This window comes from Lampetra planeri, chromosome 28 (assembly GCF_965212315.1).
Source record: "Lampetra planeri chromosome 28, kcLamPlan1.2.h2, whole genome shotgun sequence".
Taxonomy (NCBI): Eukaryota; Metazoa; Chordata; class Hyperoartia; order Petromyzontiformes; family Petromyzontidae; genus Lampetra; species Lampetra planeri.
In genome coordinates this window covers 11,303,869-11,321,346 of record NC_136134.1, presented here as the reverse complement: position 1 = coordinate 11,321,346, position 17,478 = coordinate 11,303,869, and the positions used below count along the sequence as shown (strand labels likewise).

Below are 17,478 nucleotides of genomic sequence, written 5' to 3'. Positions count from 1 at the left end.
AATTGAACAATCCACAGGGCACGGGCCAGTAGATTAGCGCGGTTGGCAGGGGATGGGGTCGAGGCCCATCTCATCATAGCCCGGCAGCTGGACACACACCCCCACCCCGTCCCCCCCCCCCCCCCCCCACGGGGCACGGCTGTGGAGCGCGCGGCTCTCGGTTCCCATCTGCGGCGTTGACTCGAGAGCGTCCGCGGCGGAGACATTCCCCTGGCTCCGGATCTGCAGCCGTGAACACGAAACGCTCCCTAGAAATTAATGCCCCACCGCAGTCGGATTTTTGTTGTTTTTTTATTTTTTTACGATCAGTGTTGGCGCCGGCTGCTGCCACCGCCGCCGCCGCCGCCGCTGCTTCGCGCCGTCACGTGGCCCAGCTGGACCGCTGCGACGGCACGTGGCCCTCGGCTCACGATCCGGACGGAGGTCGAGAATCGAAAATCCCGGTTGGAGGATCCACTCATCATCAACCTCAATACCACCATCGTTCGTCTGGGGTGAATACATTGAGAACCACTTCATGGGAGGTCCGCAGTGATGGTGCGAGAGAGAGACTGGCCCCTGGCACACTAATGTGGATATTATTACATTTGTCTCAGGACCATCAAGAGCGATGAACACCACCCCCACGCTCCACGGAGCCGAGAGAGGCCCGTTGACCGTCTCCTTCGTTTCTCACAATCGCGTTTGTCCCAGAGTAAAGATCGACGCACGGCGCGCAGCGGCAGCGTCATCACCACCGCGTGTGGGAAAATGGTCCCCGGAAATTACATCACAAAGCTTCTTCTGAGGTCTCTGCAATTCCGTGCTTCGACACGCGTTTTTAAACGCGCCGCAAACGAAGCGATTCAACTCTCCCGAGCTGGAACTGTTCAACGTAAAGTGGTGTTTTACTTTTGTGCAGCCATCGACAACCGGGCCGAGGCCATCAACTCATGACGACCGAGAAACCGGTTTAAACGCGGACGGTTGAAACCGGGGTTCCAACCGAGGCCCTCGGCGTTGCCGGTTCTGGCCACGTAAGTTACATTCCTGACGCGTTGTTATCCCTTCATAATAATAATATAAAAAACAATAGCAGAGTGTTCACTCGCTCTGGATGCCAGAGAGCGAGGGGATGACTCAGAGACACGAGGAGGGGGAGGAGGAACCACAGTCCGAGCGTGAAGGCAGCAGCCACTTTCTAAGAAGCCGGTGCTACCAACAATTTCCCAAGCTCTGCGATCCTCTATGAATTCGGATATTTGGGTTCCGGATCACGGATCGAAGGTCACGTCAATCCGAATACCCCCCGTCAGGTGAAGCGAGCGAGCAAGGTGATCGAGGTGATCGAAATGTGCGTGGAGGTGATTGACTTGCACAGCGCTGCCTGCTCGGCGCTCGGCCTCCAACACATTCCACCCCCGTCAACTCCGCACCGCTCTTTCCAAAATAAAATTAATCCACGCACTACGTACCGCGCGTCGCGCACGCTGCCGCACACATTTTTCAAATTCCCAGCACAGCAGCGCCAGCTGTCCGCTGAGAAGTGACCCACGGCATCTGTGCTGCGGAACACGCGCGGGGGGACGGGGCCGAGGATGCGAGCGAGAGAGCGAGCGCATCTCCTGATGGTGTGTGTGGTGGATCTCCTGGTGGTGGGGGTGATGGATCTCCTGGTGGTGTGAGTGGTGGGTCACCTGGTGGAGTGGGTGGTGGATCTCCTGGTGGTGTGGGTGGTGGATCTCCTGGTGGTGTGGGTGGTGGATCACCTGGTGGTGTGGGTGATAGATCTCCTGGTGGTGTGGGTGGTGGATCACCTAGTGGTGTGAGTCATGTAACTCTTGGTGGAACAGATGGTGGACCTCCCGAGTGGTGGAGATGATGGCACTCCTGGTAGTACAGGTGGTGGAACTCATGGTGGCCTCAAGTGATGAATCTCTGTGCGGTGCAGACGATGGAACTAATTCATGTTCACCGTCGACGGTGGGCCTTATGGCGGGGGAGCACCCGGCGGAACGCGAGGACGCCCGGGCGTCGCTCACCTTGCACGGCGAGCTCCACCTTCTCGAGGTTGCGCAGGGAGATGCGGATGAGGCTCGAGTTGAGCTGGAGCAGCTCCTGGTGCTCGGGCCACAGCTCGTTGGCGGAGGGGTTGAGCAGGAAGATGCGCGTGTCGCCCGTCGACACCTGGTTGTCACAGATGCTCGGCTCGCCGAAGCCGCCCACCATCACCTTGCGGCCGCCGTCCATGAGAGCGCTCGGGGACAGGATCTCGCGGCCCTTGAGGAAGCGCCACACGCGCACCTGGGGACGCACACACACGCAGAGTGGCGAGATGTTAACTGCTTCGCCGGGTATGTAAAAGCTCGTTGGTTCGATCCCGTATCTCGCTCTCTCTCCCAGTGGTCGCGTCGATTTTTCTGTGGGTCCCTCCGGCTTTTCCCTCCACATTTAGACTCAACGTCACGCCTTTAGAGTATTTGGCCACCATACATTTCCCACGAGATAAGCCACTTCGTTGAGCCATCATTTGTGATAGCCAGGTTGCTTCTGAAAGAGAGCTGTGTAGTGGTGCGCCTTACCTGGTAAAATAAAGGAATAGTTTAATTGTTTAGATTACTCGCGGACTCGCCTCTCCGTGCGGAGGGCCCCACTGGAGGTGAGTCTCGCGGAGTGACACCGATGCCCCCTCCGAGGGTGACGCAATCGGTCACCGTGAGCCAGCCGCTGACCGCACGCAAACGTCGCGGGCTGCCATCGAGGAGCGTGGGTGAGCGACGACGAACCGGACACCACGGAGTCGTGTTCTCCAATAAAATAAAAACGCACTCGCATGTTTATTTACTTACTTGCCCCTGGTCCGGCGGGGCCTCCTGAACGTGAAGCATCTCAACAGCCAAGGCTCGGGCGCCACGGTTTATTGCGCGTGATAGATGTTGACTCTGTTTCTAACAGCGCCAGTGTTACGTCGCCATGTATAGAGCGAGGAGAGTACATTGTGGTAGAGTGTGGGGAGCGGTCGTGCTCACAGTCAACACCGGTGACGATTATCTGCACCGGTCCTGGGCCTCCCCAAGGTCGACTCGGCGTCAAATCGGTACCTAGTGTGGTGTGTAAACATCGCCACTCGGGAGACAAAGGCGGCCGGGCGTTGTGTTGACCATCCACCCCTCGTGTGCCGTGCTGGCTAACAGCACTTACCCCCAACAGCCTGTTTGGGGCTGGAGAAGAGATGGACTGATGCGGCACAGACAGATGTCGAGCTGATGGGACTTGCATATGCAGCTTGGTTCTAGTAGTGCACTATCGGCCTCTGTGGAGGAGGCTCGTGAAGGACGCTGCTGCTGCTGCTGCTGGGCAGTTGGAGGCAGTCGCCCTCCAACAAGAACGGAGGTCAGAGGAGCGACGCTCACAACAACGAGGGTGGCTAAATCGCAACAAGTTTGCACAATGCGGTGCACAGGTGGTGGGAGCATCTGCCAGTCATCGCAGTTGACCCATGACACCTGCGTCTGTTACGTGACCTTCCAGCGAGAGCCTTCGACACTTGGCGGCATCGCCTCTTCTTGGTGCACCTAGCCTGGCACAAGCGCCGTGGTGCCGTCACCGCAGCTGAGTGGTTGTTGTTGTTGTTGGTGTGTAGGTGTGTGCTTCCCACACTGGGCTGGCGGGACACTGTACGGAGTTTAGAGCCTCCGCCTCCTCCGCCTCCTCCTCCGCTCCGAGCGAAGGTTGCGCGAGCCGCGCGTGACGCGGGGATGGATTTTTTTTGGGTTAAAATCCGCGAGTGGCAACTTGGGGTTACTCTTTGGTTCTCTCGGTAAAGTCACGTAGAAATAAATAAATAATGCTGTACGACGTTTCGATTGCAACACAAGCAACCGTCATCAAGTAGAACTAAATTTGAGAGAGAGACAAAACACAGACACGGAGACACACAGACAGACACACAAGCAGAGAGAGACAACACAGAGACACACAGAGAGAGACACACAACATAGACACACAGAGACACAGCGAGAGACACACAACATAGACACACAGAGACAACACAGAGACACAGAGAGAGAGACACACAACATAGACACACAGAGACAACACAGAGACACACAGAGAGAGAGAGACACACAACATAGACACACAGAGACCCAATGGCTCTGTGTCGAGGCCTTAAAACCAAAGAGTAATTCCTGCAGTCACGAAAGCTTCAAATCAACTTGGGGTTGTTAAAAGTCGCTTAGTTTGTTTTTACTGCCTGTCACCGCATGGCGGGGGAACAAACCGGTTAATTCCGGGTTTGCCCCAACGTATGAAACAAAAGTGTTTAGAAGTCAACATCGGACTGGAGAAATCCGATGAGCTATGAAGCTCTTATTTCACAGATGTCCAAGAGGACATCACCATTGTCGCCTCTTGAGCCGTGAAACGAATGGAGGAGGCTGCTGCTGCTGCCGCTGGCCCGACAGGGGCTCCCAGCGCGCCGTGCCTCGCAAGTCAGCGGGCGTCGGTTCCATTCGACCTCTCGGCGCGGCAGCTTGAAGAGTGAAGCAAGTTCCTTAAACCCACTGCGCCTCTCTCTCTCTCTTTGCCGGCAGTTGTTTCATGGGGCACAGTACAAGCACGGCTCCGTTCTCTTCCAAGACGTCTGCTGCGCGTGGAAGATTAGGCCAAACATCACCCTCCACTCGGTGCATTCATCACCAACATTCCACTGGAATCGATTGCCGGGCCATGCCGTTTTGGATGGATTCCAAACCGGTTTTGTTGTTGTTGTTGTTGTTGTGTTTGTTTGTCGATCATCGTTATGAAGAATCAAACTTCGCGTCGAGGGAGACCGGACGCAGCCGCGTGACCAGAGACGACTTCCCTCTCATCCCGGAGCGTGGCCACGCGGGAGTTTGAATTGGTGGGCGAGTCGTCACCATGACGACAGCCACGTGGGGGGGGGGGCACGTGACTGCCGTCACCAGGACGATAGCCACGTGGGGGGGGGGGGGCACGTGGCCTGCACCGCTCACACGCCGTGGCTGCCCTGCGCGCGACCTCGTCGCGATCGACGCTGCACATTTTGTTGCTCCTGCTTGGAACACAGTTTTCGTCAACGTCATCATCATTATCATCAGCCATTAATGATCTCTCCACTGCTGGATGGAGGAGTTCCTGCCCCCCCCCCCACCCCAAGCTACTGCGATCTCTCACTATCGAGACTGCGACGCAACAGCGACCGTGACAGCGAGCGCGCGTGAACGCGACACTCCGCTCCATGTCCGCGGGCTGCACGTCCTCTCTAAGGGGGTATTTAGCTCCTCGTGGGTGCCACTCCGTGGTCGCCAGCAACCTCCGAGTTCATCAGCGCGACATCCCTCTTCACGGACGCGTTCCATTCGTTTGGCTGCCACTCGGTTGTTCGTCTCGACCACAGGGACCACCACCACCATCATCACCATTCCCTCGTCTCGCAATGACGCGTCCTGCCAAATCCCACGAGCCTCTTGACGGTCACTGCGTCGCTTTCAGATGCGCTTCCGCGGCCGTCTGGAACGCTCTTCCTTGCCTTATTAGGAAGCCACTTGGAGCTGTGCACTTTTAAATCATCACTTAGACTGACAAACTCGTTTCTTTAGTTTTCGATTTAAAGCTTTCGTGACTGCAGGGATTCATATTCTTGGTTCTTTCGGTAAAGTGACTTAGAAGGGAATAATAAAATAATAAAAATAAAACTATAAAATTATCACGACGTTTCGATTGCAACACAAGCAATCATCATCAGGTGTGAAAACCACAGCAAGGAAATTTGAACCGCCACTTTTTTCAAATTTTCTTGCTGTGGTTTTCACACCTGATGATGATTGCTTGTGTTGCAATCGAAACGTCGTGAGAATTGTATTCTTTTATTTTATTCCTTCCCTTCTACGTGACTTTACCGAAAGAACCAAGAACATAGTTTATTTAGAACGACTTTTTAGTGTTTAGTTCGTCGTCCTTCCCCCGCTCCTTCGATCAGCGCGGTTGGCTACGTACATACTCACCCCACGCGTGTCTGCGCTCTGATGCACGCGATGGCACACCTGGACAAATCTCTTCCGTGACTGCCGATATCTTTAATAAATAAATAAACATTGGCGAGTCGGTGCAGGGACAGGCGCTCGTTTGGGCGTCAAAAATAGAATTGCGGAAAATTTTTTTTGCAATAATTATTATTATACCGGAACATGCATCTCAACTCAATATGGAAGCGTGTCACTTTGCCTGCGGGGACTGAGATTGATCTGTCACGCATCGACGACTTCTCCACGCCGGAGAATTCCACGTTTCCACGACGATCGACGCTCTGAAGGAGGGCCCATTGCCCGGAACGTCGCCTATTAAATTTAGCAGCGTTCCTTTAAAGGCCACACACGGACACACACAGAGTGGCGTTGTCCTTCTGTCAATCCACTGCTGGATGAGGACCTCCCCACGCCGTGCGGGAGGCAGGGGAGGGTGGGGGGGGGTGAGGTATTTGACCATACTTCGCCACGCTGGTCAGTGCGGCTTGGTGAAGGTGGGGGGGGGGGGCACGGACAGACCCAGGCCGCGCAGAAGTACAGTACAACTACGGAGTTTGCTGCACCACCCTCTGCTGCCCGCCAAGAGGGAACAAAATAAAAACGTTGCGGCTCCGTCGTTCGGCCCCCCACTGCTGGGTCTCCGTACCCCCCACTGATGGGTCTCCGTACCCCCCACTGCTGGGTCTCCGTGCCCCCCACTCCTGAATCCCCGTGACCCCCCCCCCCACTCCTGGTTCCCCGTGCCCCCCGCCACCAAGATCCCCGGTGTGTCCACGTGAGTCCACGTGTGTGTGCCCCCCCCCGTGTGTGTGCCCCCCACCCCCCCCCCCCCCCGTGTGTGCCCCCCCCGCGTCTCACCATGCCCGCGTAGGTGTGCAGCACGGGGTCCCTGTGGAGGATCTCCTCCACGGTCCCCGTGAGGACCACGTTGGCCGCCTCCTCGCGCAGCTCGAGGGCCGCGTCCCCGCGCACGCAGTCGGCGCTGGCGAACCAGCGGAGCCGCGCCGCGTGGCTCCCCCCGCCCAGCGCCAGCAGCGCCAGCAGCAGCAGCAGTGGTGGCAAGGGGCACCCCCAGCGGCAGTAGCGGGAAGGCGACATGGTGCCCACACCGCCCACGTCTGCGCGTGTCTCTCTCTCTCCGTCTCCGCGCGCCTCTCGTCCCCCACGTCTCCGCGTGGCTGTCGATCTGCGTGTCCGTTTGCGTGTCTACGAATCGGCGTCCGTAACGTCCCGTCTGTGATCACCGTGTGTGTCTCCCTGACTCCGTGTGTGTCTCCGTGTGTGTCTCCCTGTCTGTTTCCCTGTCTCCCTGTCTCTGTGTGTGTCTCCCCCCTGTCTCCGTGGGTGTCTCCCTGTCTCCGTGTGCCCGCCCGCGTCTCCGCTCACCCCTCGCCTCTGCACCTGAGCGCTGTCTCCGACAGTACCCCCACCCCACCCCACCCTACCTGTCCCCGTGTCCCCGCGTCTCGGTCTCACTCGGACCCTCTCTCTCTCTCTCCCTCCCGTCTCGCGGTGTCTCTCCCCCACCGCTCCACTCAACTGTCTGCGTCTCCCGCTCCGTCTCCCCGCGTCTCTCGTCGCATCCGCAACTTCTCCCCGCACGCAGTTCCCGGGTCTCGGACGCGACTCCGACGCGGAGGGTGATGCAGGGCGGTGCAGGCTGCGCGACTTTCTCAACACGCGGCACCAGCGCCTCGCCTGCGAGCGGAGGGGTCCCGTGCGGAGCCCCGCTGGAGCTGGAGAGGGCTCAGGAGGAGGAGGAGGAGGCGGCGGGCTGGGGGAGCCCGCGGTGTCCGCAGCGGCGACTCGAGCTCTCGGGAGCCGGCAGAGCGGGGACGCGGAGAGTGAAGCGATGGGGGCTTCGCTTCATTTGCATAACTTATGCGGCTCTCAAGCGCGCAACGGGCACGCCCAGCCTCGCCGCCTCCTCCTCTCTTTGACCTCTCTCTCTCGCGCTTCTCCTTCTCTCGCTTCGCTCTCTCTCTCTCTCACCTCTCCTGCCGTGCGCGGCGTCTCTCCCTTCCCTCTCCTCCTCTCTGCGCGCACTACATATCCCTTCTCTCTGTCTCTCTTACCTATCTTCCCCCCCGCTCCCCTCTCTCTCTGCCTTCTGGTCCTCGCTTCGCCTCTTCTTCCTCATCCACGCTCTCTCTCTCTCTCCGTGTTCTTTTCGTGTAAACATAGGTACCCCTACCTCAACCACACACACAAACTACAATCACACCTGTAACACACACAGACACACTCCCACCATCATTACACCTGTAGCACACACACACACACTCCCACCATCATCACACCTGGAACACACACACTCCCACCATCATCACACTTGTAACACACACACAGACACACACTCCCACCATCATAACACCTGTAGCACACACAGACACACAGACACACACTCCCACCATCATCACACCTGTAACACACACACACACCATCATCACACCTGTAACACACACACACACTCCCACCATCATCACACCTGTAACACACACAGACACACACTCCCACCATCATCACACCTGTAACACACACACACACTCCCACCATCATCACACCTGTAACACACACACACAGACACACACTCCCACCATCATCACACCTGTAACACACACACACACTCCCACCATCATCACACCTGTAGCACACACAGACACACACTCCCACCATCATCACACCTGTAACACACACACACAGACACACACTCCCACCATCATCACACCTGTAACACACACACAGACACACACTCCCACCACCATCACACCTGTAACACACACACAGACACACTCCCACCATCATCACACCTGTAACACACACACCATCATCACACCTGTAACACACACACACTCCCACCATCATCACACCTGTAACACACACTCCCACCATCAGCACACCTGTAGCACACACACACACTCCCACCATCATCACACCTGTAACACACACCCACAGACACACACTCCCACCATCATCACACCTGTAACACACACACACACCATCATCACACCTGTAACACACACATACACACACACTCCCACCATCATCACACCTGGAACACACACACACTCCCACCATCATCACACCTGTAACACACACACACAGACACACTCCCACCATCATCACACCTGTAACACACACACACAGACACACACTCCCACCATCATCACACCTGTAACACACACACACACAGACACACACTCCCACCATCATCACACCTGTAACACACACACAGACACTCCCACCATCATCACACCTGTAACACACACACACACTCTCACCATCATCACACCTGTAGCACACACATACACTCCCACCATCATCACACCTGTAGCACACACATACACTCCCACCATCATCACACCTGTAACACACAGACACACACTCCCACCATCATCACACCTGTAACACACACACAGCCACACACTCCCACCATCATCACACCTGTAACACACACACACACTCTCACCATCATCACACCTGTAGCACACACATACACTCCCACCATCATCACACCTGTAGCACACACATACACTCCCACCATCATCACACCTGTAACACACAGACACACACTCCCACCATCATCACACCTGTAACACACACAGACACACACTCCCACCATCATCACACCTGTAACACACACACACACAGACACACACTCCCACCATCATCACACCTGTAACACACACACAATCTCAAACCCACACACAGTGCTCCACCACAACCATGTTTCCTCGCCTCCCTTGTGTGTATGTTGAACTTCGTTCACTCTACGTAGCCAACCGTGCTGATCCGAGGTGTGGGGAAGGACAAGAGGCCTTCACACGGACTTTACAATGAACGACTCGAGTGCATGAACGATGAATGAATTTCTAAGCCATCTGCTCTGTAATTCATTCATCAGCCCCGAATCCATCACCAGCCCCCCCGCGCCCCAAGCGGTCCTCTTCCACTTCTCACCGCCAGGCGGAGCTGCGTCTCACGAGCGATGGGTCGATTCCGCAATCGATGATTCGTTCCGTGAATCGATTACGTTAAAATAAACTCATTGCGTTGAATGTAGCACCCTCTAGCGGCTGTAGAAGTCACGTGAGTCCATTACGTACACGACAATCACCACCGGAACATGCTCACTCCACTGCTTGACAAGCTCTTCCCCGAGCCGTCGCAATCATCTCTCACTGCCCGACTGGACGTCCGTGAAAGAGGTTTGTAGCTCACCGGATTCCTCCTGCAGTATCAAGTCTGATCCTGGCGTGCACACGAGCCGATTCTATCGCTCAATCTCCCTTCCTGGACGTTAATCTCGGACGCGTGCCAGTCCTTGGCTGCTACTCGGTTGTTAGTCTCGCCACGCGTCCTGTCAAAGCCCACTCACGCTTCCTAACGCAATTAGACTCGACTACGGCCTATATTTAAACTTAACATTGCAGTGGGTATGAAGGGCGAATGGAAAAAAACGCAGGTCAGGCCTGTGAACAGTGCTTGGGAATGTACTAGAACTTTAAACACGAGCGTGTATTTGAAATACCGATGTGTCTGTTACGTTCCTGAAAGCGAATCGAGATTAATGTACCCCGTGCCATTATGGACGCTAAAGTGGCGGTGGCAACGCCTGTGTCTCAGACACGTGACAGAGTTCGATTACCGACCCGGGTGGCTGTGTGGAACTCGTAAACTCTCCCTCGCTCCGCGCGAGTTTATTCCAGATTCTCTGCCGTCTCCCCAAGGCCAAAACAAACACGCAAGGTAAACTGTGCACGCCAGGCATATAAACGCACAATAACTCGATTGGGATCACTCTGCGGCAACGGCGATCCTCCCTTCAAGTCTTAGAACTCTAAAGCAAATGTGGGGATACATTTGGACAGACTCCGCATGTGTGCAGGAAACTGGAGCGTTGGAAGTCTGACTGGGGATGCTGGACGTTAATTTCAATCTCTCACGAAGCCAAATGGACCAGCCTAAAAATTGGGGTTGGTGGGTAAATGCGTCGGGCAATTGAATTCACCAGGCAGTGCGCGCAAAGGTGTTGATGTTCTGGTTCAAAGTTCACGCGTTCCCATTGCACCTCTTCCGAGGGTAACATTGACGCATCTTTTATTCAATGGGGTTATCATCTTGTCTCAAAACCTCCATATGGATTAGGAAAATATATTAAATGCGCCTATAGAAATTTTCGCCATTTAAGGATTCATTAAGTGATAGCCATTGCAGTTCAAGTCACCGTACACAATAATCCAAATTACCAAAAGTCGGAATGTGATTGGAAGAGAATATTTTCTAAGACCGACTACCTTGGGCAGGCTGCACATGAACAAAGCTTGGTCACCTGCAGCAGCTAAGCAGGAGACCCTCAGTGACGACGAGACCGAGTACAGCACTGAAGTTAGAAAGTCTCGCAAGGTCCAAAACCATCCCCCCCCCCCTAAAGCCCTCGATTAGTGTGGCCAAGATGCCTGCAGGGACATTTCCTAGTTAAAGACTCTTCCATGTGGCAGGCGTGATGTGCTGACGGCGGCCTGGAATTAGTTACAGGCTGTCGATCGACCACCTGATGCAAAGACAATGCCCACACGTATGGCAGCACAACAGGCCAACAGGTGATGGCAACACGTGGCGCCCCACACCCAGCGCTGTGGCGTCATTCCACGGCCGCCCCGTTGATGTGAATTAAGGCCGAGTTGACCTATGGAGGCCCAGGACCAATCCTGTGACCACTTGCAACTGAGGGCAATATCTCCGGCTTCGCGGCGCATGAACCACTGCACATTGAACTTCTTTCGCACCATACATAGCTAACTGCGCTAAAACGTAGGTGCGGGCAAGAAAAACTAAACCGGATGTACGTATACACATCTTTCGCACCATGGACAACCTCGCCCGCTCAGGCAATCGCACAAGACGGCTCCGTCTCAAACTCCACGAGTCATTTTTATTGGCATTGCGCGGGCAACTGGACAGCGAGCGGAACGAGGGGAGCACGCCCAGTGCTTAGTCCTCTTCGTCCTCCTCCTCCTCGTCCTGGTTGATCTGGAAGTAGCGCAGCTCGTAAGAGTCCTTGCTGGCGGCGACCACACGCAGCCAGTCCCGCAGGTTGTTCTTCTTCAGGTACTTCTTCGTCAGGTACTTGAGGTACCTGCAAGGTGTCGAGGGGCAGGATTAGGTACGTCACACACGCTGCCGGCGCCAAACAAACACAACGGACAACGCCGTGGGGACCTCGCACACCGCGGTCGACCCATCGTGCACGCCTGGCTGTCAGACTGCTGCGCGGCTGTGCTACGATGTGGGCAAAGGAGGGCCGTGCATCGAAGGCAATTGTATTTTAAGCGTCATACGCTCCACGTCTTCACCAACCAGCGCAGGTCAACTAACCCGCATGGTCACCCGCGTGGCGTGGCCCTCAGCCAGTGGTGGAATGACCAAACATGACTTCATCTATATATAAAGGGAAATTTGTGAATATGTCTGTTCAAAATTTTTACATACTTCCCAACATGCAAACTTAAAATGTGGCATGTGGGTAGCTTCCAGACTGTACACAAAGCAAAAAGAATAAAAATAGACTTTTATATTTGGGGGGGGGGCGCAATAATGGATCTATTTTGCACGGCAAGTGAGCGGTGACTTCACATCTGTGATGTCACCCGCATGCGGCAGCGTCACGCAGTGTGCCTGCTGACGTCACGCAGCCCCCCCACCCACACACCGCGTAGGCCGTGAATTCATCCAAGACAAGAATCCAAGTCTCGGGCGAAGCCGGGTAGTAAAGCTAGTGTTACTTATTTGAGGCAGTGACAGCACAAAGGCTATTGCCACTTTGCAAGGCCAGTGCTCTGAAATGGTAATTAATCCCCATAGAATTAAAACCCTGGGGTTTGACAAAATTTACAACTCCTCCCAGAGTAATTTAAGTAACCAGCCTAATTCTGACCCTGTTGGGGAGGGGGGTAATTTCTAGAGTAATATTTGTATCCTAGGGTTCAACAAATAAAGTATTCTAAGCCCAGGGTGCGAATGTCCATGTGGGACAGTGCGCGCCCTCCTCACCGCTTGGAGAAGGGGATCTCGGAGGAGACGGTGATCTTGCTCTTGCTGCGCTCCACCGTCACGGCCGAGTGCTCGCTCACTTTGCCCGTCTTGCCGTCCACCTTGATGCGCTCCTTCAGGAACTGCTCCTGTTGCCCGTGACACAGCGCACCATGGGTGCTAGGGAAGAGCACCCTAGACTGGACTAGGGAAGGTGGCCCTAGTCCCACAGCCACGTTCAGTGCCGTGCGAATGACCCGCAACACACCAGGCCACCTCCACACCGCCACACCAGGCCACTCCGCACCACACACCAGGCCGTCCCACAACGCCACAACAGGCCACCCCACAACGCCACACCAGGCCACCCCACAACGCCACACCAGGCCACCCCACAACGCCACCCCAGGCCACACGCAACGCCACACCAGGCCGTCCCACAACGCCACACCAGGCCGTCCCACAACGCCACACCAGGCCACCCCACAACGCCACACCAGGCCACCCCACAACGCCACACCAGGCCACCCCACAACGCTACACCAGGCCACCCCACAATGCCACACCAGGCCACACGCAACGCCACACCAGACCACCCCACAACGCCACACCAGGCCACACGCAACGCCACACCAGGCCACCCCACAACGCCACACCAGGTCACACGCAACGCCACACCAGGCCACCACGCAACGCCACACCAGGCCACCACGCAACGCCACACCAGGCCACCCCACAACGCCACACCAGGCCACCCCGCAACCCTCACAGCTGCTATAACTACTACACAAGTTACCCCCCCCAACAAAATTGATCTCTTTACATAATTTTATTGCAATTGTGCTACCAGTGACATCAAACTCAGTGGAATTTGCAGAACAGTATCACTGCGTGGTCGAGCATGGACCACAGGTGACAGAAATAGGTCCGAGATCTCTTCCAATCTCCACTTATCTACAGGAGAAAGCTGCTGCTGCACTCTCTCCTGCACTCTGTTATGGATCTGTTCCATCACACATGGAAGAAAATAAAAAATCATTCTCTCAGCTGAAATCGGCCCAACTAAATAGAAATAAAATGTAATTGAGTTTTTTTGTGCAGTATTTTTTTTTACGAAACCGAGGTAATCAAATCATTACACAACCCGGTTTAATAACTGGCACTGAAATCCCGATTTTTAACCCAGGATTTTAGTGGAGTCTGCTCATTGCTCCGACCCAAACCAATCAGAAGTGTAATTTAATGTGGAGAGCCTTCAGCAATGTTGAACTCAGCTATGAAAGTGTCTTAAAATGTTACTTAATTTAAATTACAAACATTAATACTTTATTATGGAGACTAACATTTATAGAAATGAATTTACTTTACTGTTTAGGTAAAGATTATGTCATAACGTGAACCTCATTGGGATTTATTATGTTGTACAAAATTAAAATGCTTTTGTGCATTAGTTTGTTCGAGAAATTACCATGTTTCCTGTGCCTCTACCTTTAGTGTGACACACTCTACATGGGGTATGAATCTATGGAATGAATGTTCTGTACGAATATGCAGTAGCCGACAACCACCAATCAAGCAGCATGAACGTACATATGGCGCGCTTTAGAATCATCAATGAACGTGTACGTTCCGAATGTGTACAATGTAGATGGTGAACGTTCGTGGTTTAACAATAATTCCAATTTATAACTTGTACAGTATTCAATCACTCACGAAGAGGACTCAGACGTGGAAGGAACCATTGGCAAGCAGCAAGGCAGCCATGCAATAGCCGGCACAAACAATTAACAAAGACCTGCGGTCCTCTAAATATGGTGTTATTGGCCAATTAAAGTGTTTTACATGCGGGAGGAAACAAGAGTGCCCGGTGAGAATCCATGCGTGCGAGGGGGAAACAACGCTCTATCCCATAGAGATCGAACAGGTGGAGTCCACGTTTTTGTTGTCACGCCTTCTCCTGGCGAGCCAGGGTCACGATTCATAAACGCCAATGGGACGGAAGTTTTGCAACATGTGCGAGCCACCAAACCTTGCCCCCCCCCCATCAGTGTTGGATTACAGGCGAGCCACCACCACCACCACTAGCCACCCAGCTGACGGCTGCCTGCCTGGACAGCAGTGTTTGGACTTACAAAGTTGGCCGAGTCCATGATGCCATCCTCCACGGGGTGTGTGCAGTCCAGCGTGAATTTCAGCACCAGCTTCTTCTTCTTACCACCCTTGGTTTTCTGCACCCCTGGCTTCTTGTGAGAGCGCTGAATCAGAGAGGACCGAGCGAGCACACGTTAGGCACGTAATTATGAAAGGCCAAAAATTACTGTATTTAAAACATCAAGCCGTGTTAGGATTTAATTGAAATGCCCTTGCATCGACCACAAGACACAATATCAGTTTCCACGTGAACGATATCATGGCTGCACCGTGGGCCCATATACCTTATCAACTGCGATTTAATCGATTGCTTCGTTATTAGTCACATAAGAATGGCCCAAGTACTTTCTTCGTGAGGCAGAAGTGGGATAAAGTAAAGACTAAACACGATTCAGGGTGCACGTCCCGCGGTCTTGCCTCGATACTCCGCGGGCCTCGATGGCACCGGGACCATTTGGCCCGAAAAAAAAAAGATTCAAAGCCACGTGGGTAAGCCGACACCACGAACTCGTCCAACTTAACTCGCACTTAGTTCAGTGACCGCACCTCCGATTAGCGCAGTTGGCTACGTACGGTGCGAGAGAAATTCAACATACTGTACATACAAAAAGTTTCCCTCAACTTAAAATGTCCATAACCACACTCCGCCAAGCAATTTAAGGCAGCGTCACCTTCAAACGATCACTCAAGGCGTGCTATACATGCGTAAGCACGGCCCTTAATCCACTGCTGCACGAGGGCCTTCCCGAATCGCGCGAGTTATTCACAAGGCACCGCCGGATTGGTACCTCGCGGACATAGAAGTACAGTACATCGCAATGTGAGCTGTACTGTTCCAAAACTTAACACGAAAGCGCGCCATCACAATCCGATTGTGCGTGGTGGCCTAATGCCTCCATCGAGGCATTAACCATGCTCCGAGGTTTGGCGAGATCACCCGATTTAGTCAGCGGCCGCGTTGCCAATAAGCGGCTCTCAATTACAAAGCGAAACTCATTCGAAGCCCCACATCGGAGAACCTCGAAGGGGCCCGCGGAGCGAAGTGGAGCAACCTCGCCACACCGCCGTGCCACGCGGCCTACAGCCTGGGCCTACCACCTCCACTCGTATCAACCCCACGAGACGGGTCCCCCGCCGCCAACTCGCCCGGCCGCCTGCCCGACCGCGTGAGGAATACTCTCCGGCTGGCTGTGCGAGCGAGTGCCGGGAGAGGCGGACGCGGGGGAAAGAGAGAGGGAGACGACGCGAATTCTGGGACACCGCGGAGCGAGGAGACTCACTGCTGGCGCCATCTTCACCGGAGAGAGAGGGAGAGGGGAGGGGTGAGGGGAGTTCAGTGCGCATGCGCAGCGATCTGCGCCGGGTGGTTTACCCCCTCCCCTCCCCCACATTCACTGGGAATGACGTCGCGTCAGTGGGCGGATGACGTCACGCAGGTGAAGTCGGGTTAAATGACGTCATGTTTTAATTTGGTGGTGATTCTGTTGAGTTGGCAATTAACACAATAACTCAGCACCCACTGTTTAAACCACACTGTGTGTGTCTTAAACGATAAAAAAAATATAATAATAGGCGACGTTTTGGGCAATGGCCCTTTACAGTAAACTGTTGCTTTTCACAATGCCATACGAAAGAAGAACAGCACAGAGATGCCTGAGAGATATGGAGTGTGAACTCAGTTCAGTTCATGTATTAGGTATAGCCCTGTGAGCCATTCGGCTCTTGACTCGGGTGCAACCGCAACAAACAAAAACACGAACAAGAAACATCTTAAGTCTTCCAGAAAAAGCACCGTATATGAATGCTGTGTGCAAAAAATCCCAGTGGGATGCAAGTCAAACAACAACCATAAGACAATTTAATTTCAAGTTATCAGTCTAACTCTGTACTACAACACACAAACATTGCTAAACCAAAACGTTTTCGAAATCACCAAAATAAAGCTATAAAAACAATGTAACAGTGATCATAGGAACTGTGATTCAAATGTAACAATAACCAGAGGTGGGACAAAGTCATTGTTATGCAAGTCCAAGTCGAGTCGCAAGTCATCAAATTCATGACTCGAGTCTGACTCGAGTCCAAGTCACATGACTCGAGTCCACACCTCTGACAATAACCCACAGCATTGCAATGGCGACAATTAAAATGAGGAATGTAAAACTTTTAATGGAATCTAAATGATTGGGCCAAAGCATGCATCACTTAATTAATTAATCCCCCCCACCCGTTCCCGCTTCCCGAAGCTCCCTGGAGGTGAGTGAGT

At 53.9% G+C, this 17,478-nt stretch overlaps 2 protein-coding genes across 3 annotated transcripts in view; both read right to left on the bottom strand.

Annotated features, from left to right (window-relative positions):
* Positions 1-8,098, bottom strand: part of LOC144728464 (agrin-like) — a 144,147-nt gene extending 136,049 nt beyond the window's left edge. For both annotated transcript variants that reach the window (XM_078607928.1, XM_078607929.1), the window contains exons 1-2: positions 6,888-8,098; positions 2,022-2,283 (exon numbers count right to left, since the gene is read on the bottom strand). In XM_078607928.1, coding sequence (XP_078464054.1) covers positions 2,022-2,283; positions 6,888-7,127 — 502 coding nt within the window. In that variant the 5' untranslated portion in view covers positions 7,128-8,098. The remainder of the gene's footprint in view (positions 1-2,021; positions 2,284-6,887) is intronic.
* Positions 8,099-11,944: 3,846 nt separating this feature from the next.
* On the bottom strand, positions 11,945-16,627 carry RPL22 (ribosomal protein L22). Its single transcript, XM_078607927.1, has 4 exons — positions 16,493-16,627; positions 15,194-15,316; positions 13,083-13,210; positions 11,945-12,168 (listed from the first exon to the last, which is right to left on the bottom strand). The coding sequence occupies exons 1-4, from the start codon at positions 16,601-16,603 to the stop codon at positions 12,024-12,026; spliced, it is 507 nt and encodes a 168-aa protein (XP_078464053.1). The 5' UTR covers positions 16,604-16,627; the 3' UTR covers positions 11,945-12,023.
* Between the last annotated feature and the right edge of the window lie 851 nt (positions 16,628-17,478).

Bases quoted from the DNA above. Each gene is read 5' to 3' on its own strand.
- RPL22 (XM_078607927.1), bottom strand. From the start codon at position 16,603: ATGTGGGGGAGGGGAGGGGGTAAACCACCCGGCGCAGATCGCTGCGCA. The intron at 13,211-15,193 runs GTAAGTCCAAAC...CACGGGCAACAG, and splicing joins TCATGGACTCGGCCAACTTT to GAGCAGTTCCTGAAGGAGCG. The intron at 12,169-13,082 runs GTGAGGAGGGCG...GACACCTTGCAG, and splicing joins GAGATCCCCTTCTCCAAGCG to GTACCTCAAGTACCTGACGA.